Consider the following 17229-nt stretch of genomic DNA (forward strand, 5'->3'; position numbering starts at 1 on the left):
TTCAGATCAATAAATTCAGCCTTCCCAACCATAATTCAACCATAACATGTGCCCAGAGGTCAGCTCCTGCTTGTCCTGTTCAAATTGGGGTGGAGAGGGTGCAGTTTGCAGTAGAGAAGCTTTGCTCATTAATTGGTATTTATCTACAACTGTCTCCTGCCAGCTTTGTTTTTCCATTTTAGGTGACATACATAGAGTTACGTTTCAGACATGGGTTTGGAGCTGTAGGGAAGTACTAGTAATTTGTGTGGTTACGCACACATAACTAGGTGCACTTAATCCTACTTCTCCTGATCTAGAGATCTTCAAGCGTAGTTAACAGAAACTTTATTCAGACATTGCTAGCAGTGGTGTAGCTGCTGCTACACAACTCTAATTATATTTGAAGGATCATGTGGATGAGGCTGGTGGTTATGTGGTTATTTTGGCAGTATAACAACAGCATAGGATGCAAGCATGCCATTGACTCCCATCCTTCTGATTCTTCCAGTGTTCCGCAGAGCAGCATAGGAAGAAACTTACAAATAAGGTCTGAGCATCTTGCTCTCTCTCAGTCCTTTACCTGCATTGAATTCTCCCTCCTCGATGGAAGTAGAGGTTTTGGGAGCAGCTATTTCATGACTAGTGCGACAAAATCTTTAAATGTGTGCGGAAGTGTGTCCTAAGAATTAGGTTTCCTAGCAAAGTATTATGGTAAATCAGGTGCTTCCCTGTTTTGCTTTGACACATGTTATTTTCCAGGCATGCCCTAAAATTGTCTAAGATATTTGATTTGCTATTTTTCAAGTGCAAGGAGGTTTTTCAAAATACGATTAACATGATCACAGACTGAGCAGATAATGATCTAGATTTTTTTAATCACTGAAACAAATGCCACTTGATATAGACTTGCTAAAGCGTTACCGGAACTTAAGAGCCACTGGGATTTGCTTTGCTTTCTGCATCTATATTTTAAAAAAACCCAGCTGTGCCAAGAACAATCGCATCACATCTTCCTACCGCACTCCTGAACACCAGTGTAAATATGTTAAGTTTTGTGAGGGTCTCTGGATGTTCTTGTGTAGAGTGTTGGCTTGGTTACAAAAGCAAAGAGTGCAATGCCTGACATATACAAAAGCCAAACAAATGGCTCTGCTCCAATGAACTGTGCAAACAATCCCACACGTGAAAGGTCTCTTTGGGCTTTGTGTTTCTCAAACATCAACACCCCGCCCCCCAATGTTGGCTAATAAGATCATTCTTGAAAATGAGGAGGCTCGCAAAAGAAGCTTGCGATGTGATATGGCATGGGAGTCTTGTTCAAAGGGTGTGAAGGGGTCGAATCCAGAAATCCCACTGGCTATACCAGAGGGCAGTATTCAAAGCATGCATGTCTGTATGTGAACTAGGCCATAGATTTCTCTGGTCAGTTGGGAAACACTCACATATTTTGGGATGCCCCAGAAACCCAAGGATTTGACTAATGCTGGCATCTGTTCAGAGATCCTCTCACATAGCTATTTCCTGCGAAGGGATGGAAGAGCTTTGATGGTGTTAATCCATTAGGAGGTGAGGGTGTCAAGTTACCAAGACTTCTACCCACAAAACAAGTTGATTACCATTGTCAGAGCTAAACATTTCAATATTTGGGGGTGGGGGTGGGTGCACCCAGTTTGTTAGAACTAGAAGTACCATGTGTGGAATGCAGCTTTCCCCTCTGACTGACAGAGGGCTGTGGGGCCTTATCCAGAAATGGTCAACCTGAACTTCAATGTCCCTTCAGTAATGAAGCTGAGTGGATGACCTTCAGTCACCTAATCCCCTTTCAGCTGAATTCACCTTACGAGATTGTTGTGAGGATTAATTAGAAGGATTGACTCTGGTCTCAAACTCCTAAGAGGTTAAGGAAGGATGCAAATGCCACGAATAAATATGTTTCCTGAGAGATACTCTTCTTCTTAAGCTACATGTTTCTCTGCCAAGGTCCATGAAGTCGAGCAAGGCAGCCTTCTTCCATGCTTAGCCAGAGTGACCCCCTGCAAATGGGCATGTGAACAAATTGTGCCACTTTGCTTAGTGACCTGTTGTTTTCAATTACCCTTAAATGACACTGACAGGGTTGAACGCCACAGCTGGAAGCTTGTGACTGGACGTATCCATGGCAACCCTTGGGATGGAACATCACCTCTCTCAAGGCAACTTTGGTTTCCTACTGAGAGGAAGAAGCTAATATTCTAGTCACAAGCCACTGTGGTTTTAGGGTAGCCTGCTGTGGAAATTCCACTTGACACCGTTGCGATATGTGGCTTTTGGTCTTTGCAGAGGGAAAGCTACATCTGTCAAATCTAGCTCAGGTTTTTTTCTTCAGCACCTGTGTCAGCAACTAATATTTAATTGGAGGGTGGGCAGCTGTCTTTTCAACTGAGCAAGGACTGAATGGCGAGCAAAATTTGACCCACCCACTTATTGACTCCCACAGCAACTCAGACTTCATACAAATCATACATTTAAAGCGCACACATCTAAATTCTGGGAACTTTAGTTTACCCCTCACAGAGCTACAGTTCGCAGCATCCTCAACAAACTGTAACTTCCAGGATTCTTTGGCAGGGTGCTTTAAATGTTTGGTGTATATGTAGCCAGTGCTCATTAAACCCATTTCCTCAACATTGAACAGCACCAGAAGATTTGGCAAAACTCTTCCTATAGGGAGGGGTTTGCCAAAGCTACTTTACTCTTCACAGAACTGCCCATTTATTCCTACTCTCGCTGCCTGCAACTTAACCAATTCCTGATCCATAAGTTGCAAATCCTTTGAGAGCAAATATGGATTCTGATGTTACCTTGGAGCAGTATCAGTCCAGACCAATACACTCTACTCTGATAGTTTAGACCAGGGTCATTCAGCTGGCTGGCTGCTGGCTAGATATGACCCTAGATCATTTATCTGGCCTCTACTGACCCCACCAAAAGAATGTTTTCAAGTTAGGTAAGAAATCACTACTCCATAGCTTGATGTTGCATCTCCCTCTTCAATTATGTATATAATATGCAAACATTCATGCCATTAATGCTTCCCACCCAGGTAAATTCCACTGGAAAAACGGTTATGTCCATGTGGAGATGGCAGTATTGAATCAGTGGTTCATGTGTGTCTAGCCTGCACTCTTTATAAAGATTTGAGGAGTGAGATTATTACCCCTCTACTACTGTCCATACCAGGTCGCTCAACCATTGCTACTCTGTCCTTTCTTCTAGCAGATCAAGATGATCAGGTGACAGCAAAAACTGCAAGGTTTATGGCGGGGGCAATTAGAATAAGATCTATTATTTGATTATTGATGTAAACCTCCCAAATGTATTTTGTATAGTTAAGTTTTTACCTCTGTCTTCAGTACATTTTATTTTGTTTTGTTTTATTGATATGGCTAGTGGCTGATGCAAATAAAGATTCTTCTGATCTGAACCTCCCATCCAGGCGTTCTGAAATTATGTCCCATAGAGAGCAGAAAACTATGTGCTCTGGCGGGTGGTGCTGTGGTCTAAACCACAGAGCCTAGGGCTGGCTGATCAGAAGGTCGGCGGTTCGAATCCCTGTGACAGGGTGAGCTCCCATAGCTTGGTCCCTGTTCCTGCCAACCTAGCAGTTCGAAAGCATGTCAAAGTGCAAGTAGATAAATAGGTACCTCTCCGGTTGGAAGGTAAACGGCGTTCTGGTTCGCCAGCAGCGGCTTAGTCATACTGGCCACATGACCAGGGAAGCTGTGGACAAACGCCGGCTCCCTCGGCCTATAGAGCGAGATGAGCGCGCAACCCCAGAGTCGTCCGCAACTGGACCTAATGGTCAGGGGCACCTTTACCTTTTTTTACCTGGCCCCTTCTCCCACTTGGAGGATAAAGGACTGATGTGCTCAGATGTCTTTATAGGAACCCTGTACAATCAGGTCTCACCATTGCGGGGAACACTGTAACTGTGTCCAGCCTAATGCAGTTACAGCCCTATTCAGACCTGCCTGCTCAACGTATGAAGGTTGGTGGTGGAGGGGAGGACCATTCAGAGTACCTGAATGGAGCTCCTGTATGCTCTGCAACCGTGAACCTTCACTGCTAGCTTGTGGTTGGCCTCTGTCTGTGTCGATAAACAATGGAGTGTGCGAAGTCAAACCACCTTCCAGGGGCGCAAGCCTGGACAGTGTGTATGGAGGTCCTGGGCTGCCCAGACAACAAGACCCCCCTTTTGACTTTGCTGATGTGGTCCAAAGGAAAGCAGCACAATGCGTTTGACACCAACTTGGCTCAGGAATTGCTGGAAGGAGGCGTACAAGACGCCATCCAACCGTCTTAGAAACTCTGGATTTGTGCAGTGTTTGCTCCTCAGCCTTTTCTTCTCCCATAGATGTCCCACAATGCTAGATAATGCCATCTTTATTATGAAGCTGATTACTTCCAGGCCTCAACCCATTTCCTGGAAAATGGAGTAGACCTTGCTGTGCCTGTCCATAGCTGTAGGCCTGCATAACTATGGTGGCTCTGCAGCATCTGAATAAACCCTGTTTTTGGTGCCCCTCTAAGATGGTTGAATGGGTCTCAGGTACCTGCCATGATGCAATATACAGTTGTCTTCAGCATTCTTGCGGAGGTGGGGAATGTCGGAAGTTGTGCAAGGCTAGAGGCACTCTTGACCCCTACGTCAGGATGCTGGATGCATAAGCTTTCTCTTTTACAACTCTCTGTTGCTTGTGAGATGAAACACTCTGCTGAAAAGCCTTCTAGTGGTTTAGCTGAATGCGATAGGAAATAATCCAGATTGCATGATCCTGTTTTTCAGAACAGCATAATCAAACCAATGTGACAGGGTTTTGAAAAGCATGAATGAATGCTTTTGTTACTGCAGCTTTCCCCCCGCCCTGCAGCAATAAATTTATTTATTTATTTTGCTTTAAAAGAAAACCACCACAACTTTTTCCTGATTTATAGGAAGGAAGAGAAATTTATTCTGTTGTATCTTCTTTGGAATGGTTTTTCAGCAACGACAAGATCTGAGGTGTCCCATAAGGAAAAGCCACTTGGGACTCAAGAAAGAGATTCGGTCTACCCTAGATGGGGGAAAAAAAATACAAGAGAAAGCTAAATAATAAATAATTGACAATTTGCAGCTTTTTAGTGGCAGCTTTTGTCTGTTGCCTAGTGATACCCTGACAAGAAAAATGTGATGCATTTCTTTTTTAAAAAGTGCATTTTTCAGTCCACATTTAATTATTATGGCTGGTATTCAATAAAAAAATATGGGAGCAGAACAACTTTCACTTGCATAACGGGACTTCTCCCCCCCCCCACCCCGAGTCCTACATTGTCCCCAAATCTGCTCTGAATATAACCCCATGATCCAGATGCACTTAGTTCCATTGAAATCAATGGGCAGCAGTTACTTGTGCATGGGCAGAGTGCTGTTGCACTTAGGATCGGCTTGCATGCTTTCTACAGACATCTGACTGGCCACTCTGAGACTAAATGGGCCATTTACTAAATGGACCATTTCTCAGACATTGAAAGATGATAGCACTGATTCCGCAGAAGGAATACATGCGTGCTAAGAGGTTTTTCTGTGTAGTCCCACCCCTCTGGAGCCAGTCCTATTTGCCTCTGAATACCGGCAGTGTTAGAACTGAAATAGGAATGTCTAGAGGTGCTTTTTAATGACAAGAATACAAAGCTGAAAGTGAATGAACTGCAGCTAAAATCTTACGTTCATTTCTCACATGGTCCAGTCCTCATCTTGAAGTGCTTGTACAAAATTTTGACCTTGCACATTATGGAAGATGACCAAAAGTCTGTCCTTGGCACCTGTATCACTTTAGTGCACAACTGATCACTAAAGTGACCCGCAAGTTGGCCTTGGAATCACAGGTGGTCTAATGTCAGTGCAAACGAGTGGACATCTCTAGGCGGATGGTCACAGGAGTGAGAGTGGCTGTGAGTATTATGAGCTGCGCTGTCGGGGCCATGGGTTCAAGGGTGCATTTTAGATGCTTTGACTCACTAATATTATTAAATGAAGTCTGTGTTAATGTGTTAATGAGGAGTATAGTTGCCTTTTATACGCAGCGTGCAGATACAAGTGTGCCACCTGTGCAAAATGCAGAGTGCTGAATTAATTGGTCCTCATCTGAGTGCATGTTTGTGTCAATAGGTGCGTCTGCAACATAGACTGCAGCGGCTACAGTTTTAACCCTGTTTGCGCATCTGACGGAAGTTCCTATAACAACCCATGCTTTGTTCGAGAAGCATCTTGCCTGAGACAAGAACAGATTGATATCAGACACCTTGGACATTGCTCAGGTACTCCAAATTTTTATTTTCAGTAGAAAACGATGTCCACCAGCAGACTGAGAAAGGGCAAATTGTACAATCGCTTTTTCACGTCAAGAGTTAGAAATAGGGTTCTGAATTAGGGTTTTGAAGAAGCACAGAAAAGATGCGAAGGATTGAGTTGCCTAAGAGCTTCAATTTTCATCAAATGTGTGTGTGTGTGCGCATTTCTGTGCTCTGTATAGCGTCTTGTCCCACCCACTGCAGAATAAATTAAAAATGGAGAATATACAGTAGTCTGCAAAAGAAGGGAAATCATGTAAATCTGCTTAAAGTGTAGTTTATATACCATATTTTTCGCCCTATAGGACGCACTTTTTCCCCTCCAAAAATGAAGGGGAAATGTGTGTGTGTCCTATGAGGCGAATGCATGCTTTCGCTGAAGCCTGGAGAGCGAGAGGGGTCGGTGCGCACCGACCCCTCTCGCTCTCCAAGCTTCAGGAAGCTATCCGCAAGCCTTGGGAGCCCAGCAGGAGTTTCCGCTAGGCTCCGCAGGCTTGCGCACAGCTGCCTGCAGCCCGAAGCCCGGGGAGCGCGGCGCTGTGCACCCCGGGCTTCGGGCAGCTCTCCGCAAGCCTTGGGAGCCCGGCGGGAGTTCCCGCCGGGCTCCCAAGGCTTGTGGATAGCAGCCTGTTCTGGGGGCTGGGATCGGGGGAAGCTCGGGCTTCCCCTGCCCCAGCCCCGCACCTGGGAAAAAATTTTTTTCCCCTTTATTCCCCCCCCAAAAAACCTAGGTGCGCCCTATGGGCCGGTGCGCCCTATAGGGCGAAAAATACAGCAGTTCACAAACTTGTTTTGGCACAGAATTGTGATAACCCACCCACCCCAATTTTAAGTGCAGAATACACACAATCCTGATTTCAATAAGTTGTTTTTGCATAATAAATATGATTTGTTGCCCACAGCCGGTGATTTTCAAGACAGACTGGGGTCTGTTGCAGGGATCTAACATTTTTTAGAAAGGCAACATTGCTCTGATTGGGTATTGTCTGTGACACCATTGAGAATGAAGCACATGCTGTTGTGTGAACTTTATTTTTTAACAAAAAGATGTCTTTAGTGGTTCTATGCTCTCCTGCTGTGCAGTTTGAGCACTGGAGCACTCATCCAGCAAAAGCTGCAAAGAGCAGCAAGGCTCCTCCTCTTCCTTTCACATTCCCGCAACATTTGCTGGTGGTTCAGGGCTTAGACAAATATCCAAGGATAAAATGCAGTTGGGTACACTTCAGTGCCCACACATAAAGGCCCAGTGTTCCACAATGAAAACTGCATTTACTGTCAAAATGGCTTAGGAGACTTGGAAAAGAATAGAGGTATGTTCTCACGGTCTAGGGTCCTCCAGGCTATCTGACACAGCCACAAGGTTCCCTCTTCGTGAAAGGAAGATAGGTGGAAGAATTAACAGAGAGAGAGAGATTTAAGATGGTGGAGTTTTTTCAGAGGGTTACATTGCAGAGAAAGGCCATGCAGTTTTCTACGTTTCTGGCACCAGTTTATAGCCTGCTTTTGGAGACTGAACATAATCTTGCCCTAATGGCTGTTTCTGCACCTAGGGGATTTGAAAGAACAAAGCTGTGATGCTTGGAAAATGAAAGTATTATTTTAATAAGAGGAAGGAGTGTATATGTTGTCCAGGCATCACACCTCATACGTTGAGGGTTGATTTAGTTTTGGACTGAGATAAAGTATCACAACTAACCTTAAAATGTGATATCATGACCACATTTGTTCACCACACTTGACTCCCCTTATCTAAGGAGACGTACTAAATCTGTGGAACGTTTTGCTGCTTCCTTTCCCCTTTCTGCATCTCCTGGAGTTCAAAAATTAACCCACATACAATACATAAGGGCAACTCTGGACAATATTGTCTATTGTTAAGCTGCATGAAAAATACAGTGTTTCACCACCTACTTGCTGTTCAGTAGCCTTCTCAGGTATCAAAATATTACAACAAAGCAATAAATATCTTTGGTTCTTTTTATGGTTTTCCTCAAATAGACTCCGACGACACAAGCTTATTGGGGAAAAAGGATGATGGAATGCAGTATCGGCCGGATGTGAAAGGTAGGATTCTAACACTGGACTGCCCTTCTGTCTGCAGCGCTAGCAAGGATGCTGGGCTGGATAGGTTGTCGAAGCAGGTTTTTCTCTTGCGGGATGGCAGTTCTCGCAGGTCCTGATGAAGACATGTACATTGCTGTTCTTTAAGTGCAGAGAGAAGCATTTCCTTCCCTCCAGAAAATATTTATTGGAAAGGGCATAGACATCCTTCAATAATTGAGTTAAACCTGTTAAAATAACTTGCCGCCTCCAATCTGTTTCAAAGTAATGCATTTTTGCTTGAACAAATACCATTTTACAAGCACTTCTGATGGCCTTGGCAGTTTTGCACTGTGTGTGATGAGACATTTTGTATAATAAAGCCATTTTTATTTATTCTGGAAAATTTAGCATATAAATAGTCTTAAATGAACTGATGTTGTGTTCCTTTTGCTCTACGAATGGAGTTATGATGTTGTTCTATTGTGCCCAAGCTCTCATGTGTTTCTTATATTAATGCTAAACACTCCCCTGTTATTAAACATGGAAAAGGAAGCTTTCATGTATTGTTCTGAAGGATGACTTATTCCTACAAAATAGATTTCCTGTGTTCTGCACTTCAGATTTAAAGGTGACTTTTAAAGCTGGCAGAAACTAAGGAAAGAAACCATTTCTACAGAAAAGCAATTTCCTCCTTCTGACACTTTCTCTCTCCCCCTTTTATTGTTTATTGGATAAATTTGTGCTAAAGGAAAAGGAAAGAGAGAAAAGCCTCTGGGCTTGTTTGAACTTATATTTGGGGCAGTGGATGGAGGGACATTTCTGTGTGGGCACATCAAAGAATCATTCCAATTTCTGATTAATTGAGCCTGGATTAACTAAATATTACACCTTGTCCATAAACTGAAAGTGTTAGCCTTTACCCAGTCTCTTTGACTTTCCGTCTTTCATCAGAACAGGTAAGGGGCAACTTACCTGTCTTAAGCAATCTAGAATATGCGTTCAACTGTTTTGGGCAGAATGATTAGGTACAATATACAAAAACCAGTATAAATGAAAAATAACTAACATATTGGGACAATAACAGCGACTAGGAGATCCAAAACGTAGAAATACAACAGACACGACCAGATCCACACACCAATTCTACAAGTATGCATTTATCACTGGGACAACAACACTCTCACTTCAACGCCTATTTCCCCAAGTTCACACAAAAAGGTGGGGCAAAATCGCACACACTCCCCATGCCTGGAATTCCCTGCTCTTACCAGGAAGTGCTCTTAATCTTTCCATCCCTGCTACAAGCCAGTTGAGATTGTGGCCTTTTCCACCGCACCTCCCATTTTTAAGATAGGAGAACCTAATAGATGAAACCAGGATAAAACTGACTGGAGCGCTGTTCTGGTTCTGGTTCTGGTTCTGCAGTTTCTGACTCACTCTGCTTCCAGGCCGCTTTGGTTTGCCTGCCTTTGCATCTCCTGAGCTAAAAGGCCTTCCTCTTGAAGGATCAGCATTCAGATCCAGTACAAGCTGAAACTTCAGTGGTTTAGCTGCTCTGTAAAACCTGTCAACCTCTCTTTTATCTAGACGTTTGACCTCCAAGGTCTATTTCGGAGCCTTGGGATGTCTGTAATTCCTGGGAACTTAACTGAAAGGATTTTTTTTTGCTGGGTTTCTCTTCCATTCTGCCCCAGTTAGCTTCTCCTTGCTCTTTTTGCTTGAGATAGAAACCTGGGAACCTGAGAGGCATTTGCTTGGGGGCGGAGGAGGAGGAGGAAGTTCACATTGCAGACGCAGACTGTTATGCAAGGTGGGGAGGGGGGATACCTTTCTTAATAAAACCCAGAACACAAACTAGGCTGAAAATTGTTTTGCCTACCATGTAATTATCATCTGTTGTGCAGGCACTCAAGCAGGGAGGAGGAGGGGACAACAGAGAACGCAAAGTTTCCATCAGCCAGAAAATAGCAACAATGACTATGAGATCCAGTTGTGGATTCTGCCTCCAAGGTTTTCAAAATAGTTTGCTAAACTTTAAGGGGGTCACAGCAATTGACTTTGGAGTTTGCTGCTTTTTAAGAAGACACGTTAAGTCAACTTTGTAAATAAGTTCACACAAGTTTCTGGCTTAGGAGAACATCTTGCATCCTGCCCACCCCAAACGTACTTTCATGAATTATTCTACCTTTTCATTGGTGGAACTTAATAATGATTACAGCAGCAGTAGCCAACCTGGTGCTCTTCATGTGTTTGACTCCCGACTTCCATCATCTCCAGCCAGTGCAGCCAATGGTCATGTATGTTTGGAGTTACAGTCCCATCAGGAGGACCCCATGTTAGCTACCTCTGGACTAGTGTTACATCTATATCTGTGGTTTTTGCTAACCATGGTTACCTTCAAACCACAGTTTGCAACCAATGCCTAGGGATGGGTTTTGCAAACCTTGGTTCAAGCTAACAACCATTTGGGAAAACACTGCTGCAGATGTAGCACTAATTGCATTTAAGGCCCCAAAATGACAGGAAAGGGGGAATTGGCCTACAAGTGGGGAGAAGGAAGGAAGATAAGTGCCTACGCAGTGTTCTTGATCTTCTTATCATGGCTCTATTTGCAGTAGTTTCCACCTGAATTGTAGACAAGATGTAAGAAAGGGTGCCAGCTTCGGGGCAGGATATGTCTGCCTTTTACTGCTTTATCTATCTATCTTTCTTTCTTTCTTTCTTTCTTTCTTTCTTTCTTTCTTTCTTTCTTTTCCTTCGGCAGGCCTTCTTGCCAAATAAATAAGTTCAATTTTGTTTGCATGTTATTAAAAAGCAGAAGAGAGATTTAGTTTGCATATTATTCAAATATCACAGTGTAGTGGGAACAGAAATAGAAATGTTAGGAATTCCTATATTTTTATAGACATCTGTCTTCCCAGCCAGGATATAGATCAATTTGGCTTACAGACCCTTCTCCACTTTCTTATTTAGATCTTAACAATTAACAGCAATTCTGGGTCATCTTCAGAGGCCCTCTTCAAAATGTCTCTACTGTCTTGAGCTTAGGCAGGTGGCGACCAGCGTAGGATATTTTGGTGATGGTGTCCTGTTCTTTGAATGCTCCCCCTTGGTGTATGCTCTGCTGTCATTTCAGTACTAGGCAAAGACCTCCTTGTTTTTCCAGCTTTTTTCTCATTACGGAACTGTTGAAATCCTGATTTTTATCTACTATTTCAAGTTTGTATTGTTGTAAGGGATTTTACATTCCAGATTTCAGTACATTCATTTTATTTCCTGAGAATTCATGATAACATTGAATAATAGTAGTATGAATTTAATATTACAATATGAGGCAATAATAAAACTGATCATTTTTAAAAGTATTGATTTAAGGGGGATGATTGATATAATCATTTTGTCCCCCCCTTCTAATTTAAACTTTTTAGACGGCTAAGTATTTACCAAGATATTTGCATTGCAAATGAAGTTAAACCATTTGATAAAGTTGACTTCCATTCCAAATTGTTTCATTACTGAAGTCATAGATTTCTTCAAGGCAGTCGAATGCCTTTTATGCAGCAATAAATAGAAAGGTGGAAAGGTTGATTATCTTTAGAAGTCTGTAAATAGAGAATTAGGTCTATAACCTAATTCTTATATTCCTATTCTTATAATTATCAGTTTTGTAGCAGGCACAAGTCTGTTTGATCCATGTTAATGTAATTCTGTATGGTTTGAAGGGGGGAGGGGGGAATTAATATTGCTGTTACACTGATCCAGACTGTGTTGTAGAAATCCGCCCAAGAGTATAGCTAACCTAGATGTCATTTTCAGAGTGAACATTTGACATAATTCTAACAGTAAACTATTCTGATTTTATATTATTTTAATACCTGAATCGCATTTAACATTTATTGCTCTGTTGAATTATCCAAAGTCCTTCTTTTGTATCTTAGGGATATTCCTTTGGGGAGAGGACTCTAAGAAAGGCATTAGTTTATTATATATGCTGTATATAAATTACCGTATTTTTTGCTCTATAAGACTCACTTTTTCCCTCCTAAAAAGTAAGAGGAAATGTGTGTGCGTCTTATGGAGTGAATACAGGCTGCACAGCTATCCCAGAAGCCAGAACGGCAAGAGGGATCGCTGCTTTCACTGCGCAGTGATCCCTCTTGCTGTTCTGGCTTCTGAGATTCAGAATATTTTTTTTCTTGTTTTCCTCCTCCAAAAACTAGGTGCATCTTGTGGTCTGGTGCGTCTTATAGAGCGAAAAATACGGTAATTGAAACTTTTGTAAACTCTCTGCAAAGTCATCTAAGGATATGGCTGTTGTTTATATGGCAGAATCCTTATCAGGCTAAATTTGACATCTGGGTAGGGCTGCCCACCTTTCAATTGCCTGACATCACAATGATGCCCAGTGACCAGGTGCTTTGAAGTATCACACGCAGCTGATCCTATGGGCGTCGACCTTTCCCTTGTCAATGTGCAATTGAGAATACACTTTAAAGCTCCCAATTTTGCATTGGCAGCCACATGCTATCACATATGGCATGAGGTGTGAGGCAGGTGGGTGTTGTCCTGGAGAAACATCCTCATGGGACAAATTTGAACTCCTTATGGACCCCTTTCAGTAGCTATATACTGCTGTGAGTGAAAAAAAATATTTGTTTGTTGACATCATAGCCTGCTTTTCCGCCAAAAGGTACTCAAGGTACTCAAGATGGCAAACAATAATCCAAGTACAATAAAATATAATAAAAAAATAACATAGCAATAAAGACCCCCCTCCAAAAAAACCCCAAACCAAAGCAGGCAAAACACCAACGAAATCAGTAAAATTAAGCAGTTTTTAATCTTCCTTCAATTTCTACCATTCTTCTGTTTTTCCGCAAAGATGCAAGTGATCAAAGAGAAGACATCTACATTGGAAACCATATTCCTTGCTCGGAAAGTTTTAGTGGCTACTGCATCCATGGGAAATGTGAATTCATTTATTCTACACAGAAGGCTTCCTGTCGGTAAGTCAATCGACCAGGAAGATTTGGAAATTGGAAATTTGTGCTCAACTCCACAATTAGCGTAGAATTTCTTTGTGGCATTCACGATGATCCAAGCAGAAACAGCCATCTCTGAAGTTCCCCCTTTCCAAGTGAGCACAAAATAAATTGGGTTTATGCAAGCCCAGTTTTTGTTCTTCTTGTTTTTATTAACTATTTATCGACTTGTCACTAGATCCAAATGAGTGTCACATTCTATTAACATGGAATGAATAAATTATAGCAATATTCTCTAAATATAGGTTGCTATACTCTTAACCTCTGTTCTATTCTTGTCTGTTGCTAAGTCCTTTGATTAAAACAAAAGGAGAGGGAAAAGTTATAAAAGATGGCACAATTCATTTCCATGTTGGTGCAGGTTTCTGTGTATGAGACCGGCCTAGGCCTCTGTAGAGCTGTTTCTCTGCTCTCCCCACCCTCCACAGCCTGACAAGGCATTGCTAGGCACTATAAATGGTTGAACACCCTGGTGCTTGCCCCGAAAATCAATCAGGCCCTTTGAGTGTTCCTTTTGAATGCACGAGGGACCCAACTGATGCCAGCTTTCTGTTGCTTACTGCTCCACCCCCTTCGCTCAAGGAAGCCACTTTGGGGAAGGAAGAACAAAGCTGTAGTGGAGAGTTCTGATGAAGACTGAAGAGGTCCATAGATTGGACCATCAGTTCCCAGGAGGGATCTGGGGGATGTTTAGATGGACCCAGTGGCAAAAGATGCTGCCCAGCATCCCTTGCTCTGATGGAGAAAGTGCCCTCAGATCCTCTCATTGGCTACCTCTTCCCCACAGTAGAATGTCTCTCTTCCCCTTGTCCTTTTGGAAGGCTTTGAACCCCAGCTGTCCAACACATTCTAACAAAATCAATGTGTGCAACCTTCTTGAGGTGGGTGTACCTGTGTTGCTTCTGCGTTTGCGTACTGCCCACCCCTGCTTTAAATTCTCATCCCACCCCTTCCAGGAACAAGAAATCATTAGGCACCTTATCTGGGCCAACTTGAGAACCTTTAGCAAGTGAGGAGGAAAGGAGACAGGAAACAGGGTCCAGCTGAGTCTCCATACAGATTTCTGCAGCAAAATTGATTCTGCTTTGGAAGGAAAAGAGGAGGAGGGAGGGAGGAGAAATCCTTGTTGTACACACACTGGAGCACGTTTCATTGTGCTCTTCTATTGATCCTCTGTGTCCAGAGCGGTCCTCAAAGCAGTAGTGGGACTGCATTTTATTTTGATAAACTTTAAAATACTCAAATCAAGCTGTTAAGTCCTATGCAATTCAGGCTTAAATTTTTAGCTTAAATGTCAGACCAAAATATTAACCACATAGAAAGCAATGTTTCCCAGGATTTATTTATTTTTGTTAAGGCTGCAGGAGAAGATAATCATGATAATCAGACTGGTATAAAACTGGCGCAAGTAGTGTAGGCACACCCTAAAAAGATTGTCTCCAGCATTTTAAATTGTGATGGTCCACAGTTACCATTTATAACATATAGCTCTGTATCTTAAAATTTATAGATGATCCTTGTGTGCTTTTTCTCATGCTTTTATGAGAATATGTGATTCGTTGCCTTGAGTCTTTCACTGTTGTCTCACAGTTGCAGTTCAGCACTGTCTGTGTAATGGCCTGAACTTTGAATAGACACTTCCTCTAAAAACATTCTCTCTTCTCTTCCAGGTGTGAATCTGGATACACAGGACAGCACTGTGAAAAGACGGACTTTAGCATACTTTATGTTGTCCCGAGTAGGCAAAAACTCACACATGTCCTCATTGCAGCAATAATTGGAGCTGTCCAAATTGCCATTATTGTTGCAATTGTGATGTGCATAACTCGGTAAGTTGCTTGGGGGAAAGTACAATGGGTGCTTTTCGCCCTTTTTAGAATTTCATGACTGCCACAGTTGGAATCTTATTGCCGTATCTTTTTATGGCCCTGATTCATTCAGCTTCCAGGGGGATTTATGGGCCTACAAATTTGATTCAGCAGGATTCAGGTTTGAAAGGTGATGCATTGGATAGTAGAGAAGACTTCAAGCTGGGAGCTGCTGTGATGTAGTGGCTAATTGTGTGAGCGATAAGTTAGGCTATTCCTGTTCAAATCTCAATCACACACTCACTAGATGGTCTTAGGCAAGACATGGTTCTTTGTGCACACACGCAAATCTGTCACACAGAAGCCATGATACCTTTCAGAATGTTTTGTAAGAATTGCTAAGATAAAGTAATGCTTTGAACTCACAAAAAACTTGGTGTGTCTAGGTAGCATCTCTCTAAGGTATTTGCCACTATGTGTACAAGTGTTGACATCGCATGTAGTGTTTTGGCACTGAATTCTGAGACTGCCAAATATGAAACTTTCTCATTATGTCCCTTCCTTCCAACTCTGTATGTACCACAAAATCTGCTGAAGATCTTTCCATAGCACGGTGCAATGTTGGCTGCTTCCTTCTGGCTCAGCTCCAGAGATGGATTAGGCATGGCAGAGAGGTAGAAAGGAAATCTTTCCTCTGGGATATGATATTCGTATACATCTCCCCTTGTTCCTGTTATACATGCCATGGCCTATAATACTTCTACAGGACCATTGCCTATTCATCCACACCCATATCAAAGATGGCATTCTCTGCATTTATGGTCTATTGGCTTACACTGAACTAGCACCAGTTCTCATGGTGGAGGAACGTCTTGTGTTCCTATGTGTCACCAGGAATGTAATGCCAATATGGGGCTGGGGTTCTAAATATAGGCCATTATGTATGATGTCACTTCTTGAAGAATCATTCAAAGCCAAGCCATCGTGTCCACCGCACATGCAATGGTACACGCATGGTAGAAGTGAGGGGGGGCATGTCTCCCTTTCATCATGGAGATTGGAGCATTGGGTTGGTCCTATTCATTCACGTAATTTTTGTAACTAGGTCTACGATTTCGACAGTGCTACTTTTATTGGTTCCTCCCAGACCAAGAAAAACTGAAAGCCACAAACAAGGTAGCCAACAGGATGATAACTTCTCAAAATAAGATTCTGCTTGTTACCTCGTAAGGAAATGTCCTGCAGCAAAAGGTCTTGGTGAATTAATCATAAGGCTGCTAGATGTTTGGCATTGTTAAGTTTGCAGGATGGGATGGAATATTTTCCCACAGTTGGCTGTATCATGTGCCAGGGCCTGGAAGTGGCAACAAATGGCCCAAGACAGTCTACACCCCCAGTTATTGAAATCAACATAATACCAAGTCAGTAGAAGAGTTGCAGCTAGGCAGAAACACACCCACCCACCCGTCATTTAAGATTTGGCTGGAACTTGTAGTTCTTAATACTATATGAGGAGTGGACTGCATTCTGGGAGCAAAGCCAAAATGGGCTAGTATAAAGAAATGAAATGCAGAGAGTTTGGAAAACCTTCGGAAGTGCATACCAGCTGCTGAGTAAAAGGGGATAACATCATGCTTGCTGCTGCACTCTGCTGAAATCCTGAGTGCTTGGCTCTAATGAGGCAGCCTACGAGTCCTGGAGCAAGCAGTGCTGAGTTGCTTTTTCAGAGGATTAGAGGTAAAAGGTTTAGATGTATTTTGCAGCCTGATCAGTAAGTACATGTTTTCGATCTTGACATCAAGACTAAAACATGAGTCCAGAAAGACTCCAGTAATAGTTCCTGTGTAGGTACATCATAGGTGGGTTTTCTCAGACCACGTTTATGAGCCCACTGAAAAGATGCCCCTTAGCCCTAAGTAAACTGCACCTAGGAATACAGCCTTAGTCTGCCATATTTGACTCGGCTTCTCATTGGTTATTGTATT

At 42.7% G+C, this 17229-nt stretch overlaps 1 protein-coding gene across 2 annotated transcripts in view; it reads left to right on the plus strand.

Annotated features, from left to right (window-relative positions):
- The window catches only part of TMEFF1 (transmembrane protein with EGF like and two follistatin like domains 1), a 78818-nt gene that overhangs the window by 58812 nt on the left and 2777 nt on the right, over window positions 1-17229 (plus strand). For both annotated transcript variants that reach the window (XM_077933385.1, XM_028737992.2), the window contains exons 6-9: window positions 6170-6318; window positions 8350-8415; window positions 13277-13400; window positions 15107-15265. In XM_077933385.1, the coding sequence (XP_077789511.1) occupies window positions 6170-6318; window positions 8350-8415; window positions 13277-13400; window positions 15107-15265 (498 nt within the window). The remainder of the gene's footprint in view (window positions 1-6169; window positions 6319-8349; window positions 8416-13276; window positions 13401-15106; window positions 15266-17229) is intronic.

Source organism: Podarcis muralis, chromosome 8 (assembly GCF_964188315.1).
Source record: "Podarcis muralis chromosome 8, rPodMur119.hap1.1, whole genome shotgun sequence".
Taxonomy (NCBI): domain Eukaryota; kingdom Metazoa; phylum Chordata; class Lepidosauria; order Squamata; family Lacertidae; genus Podarcis; species Podarcis muralis.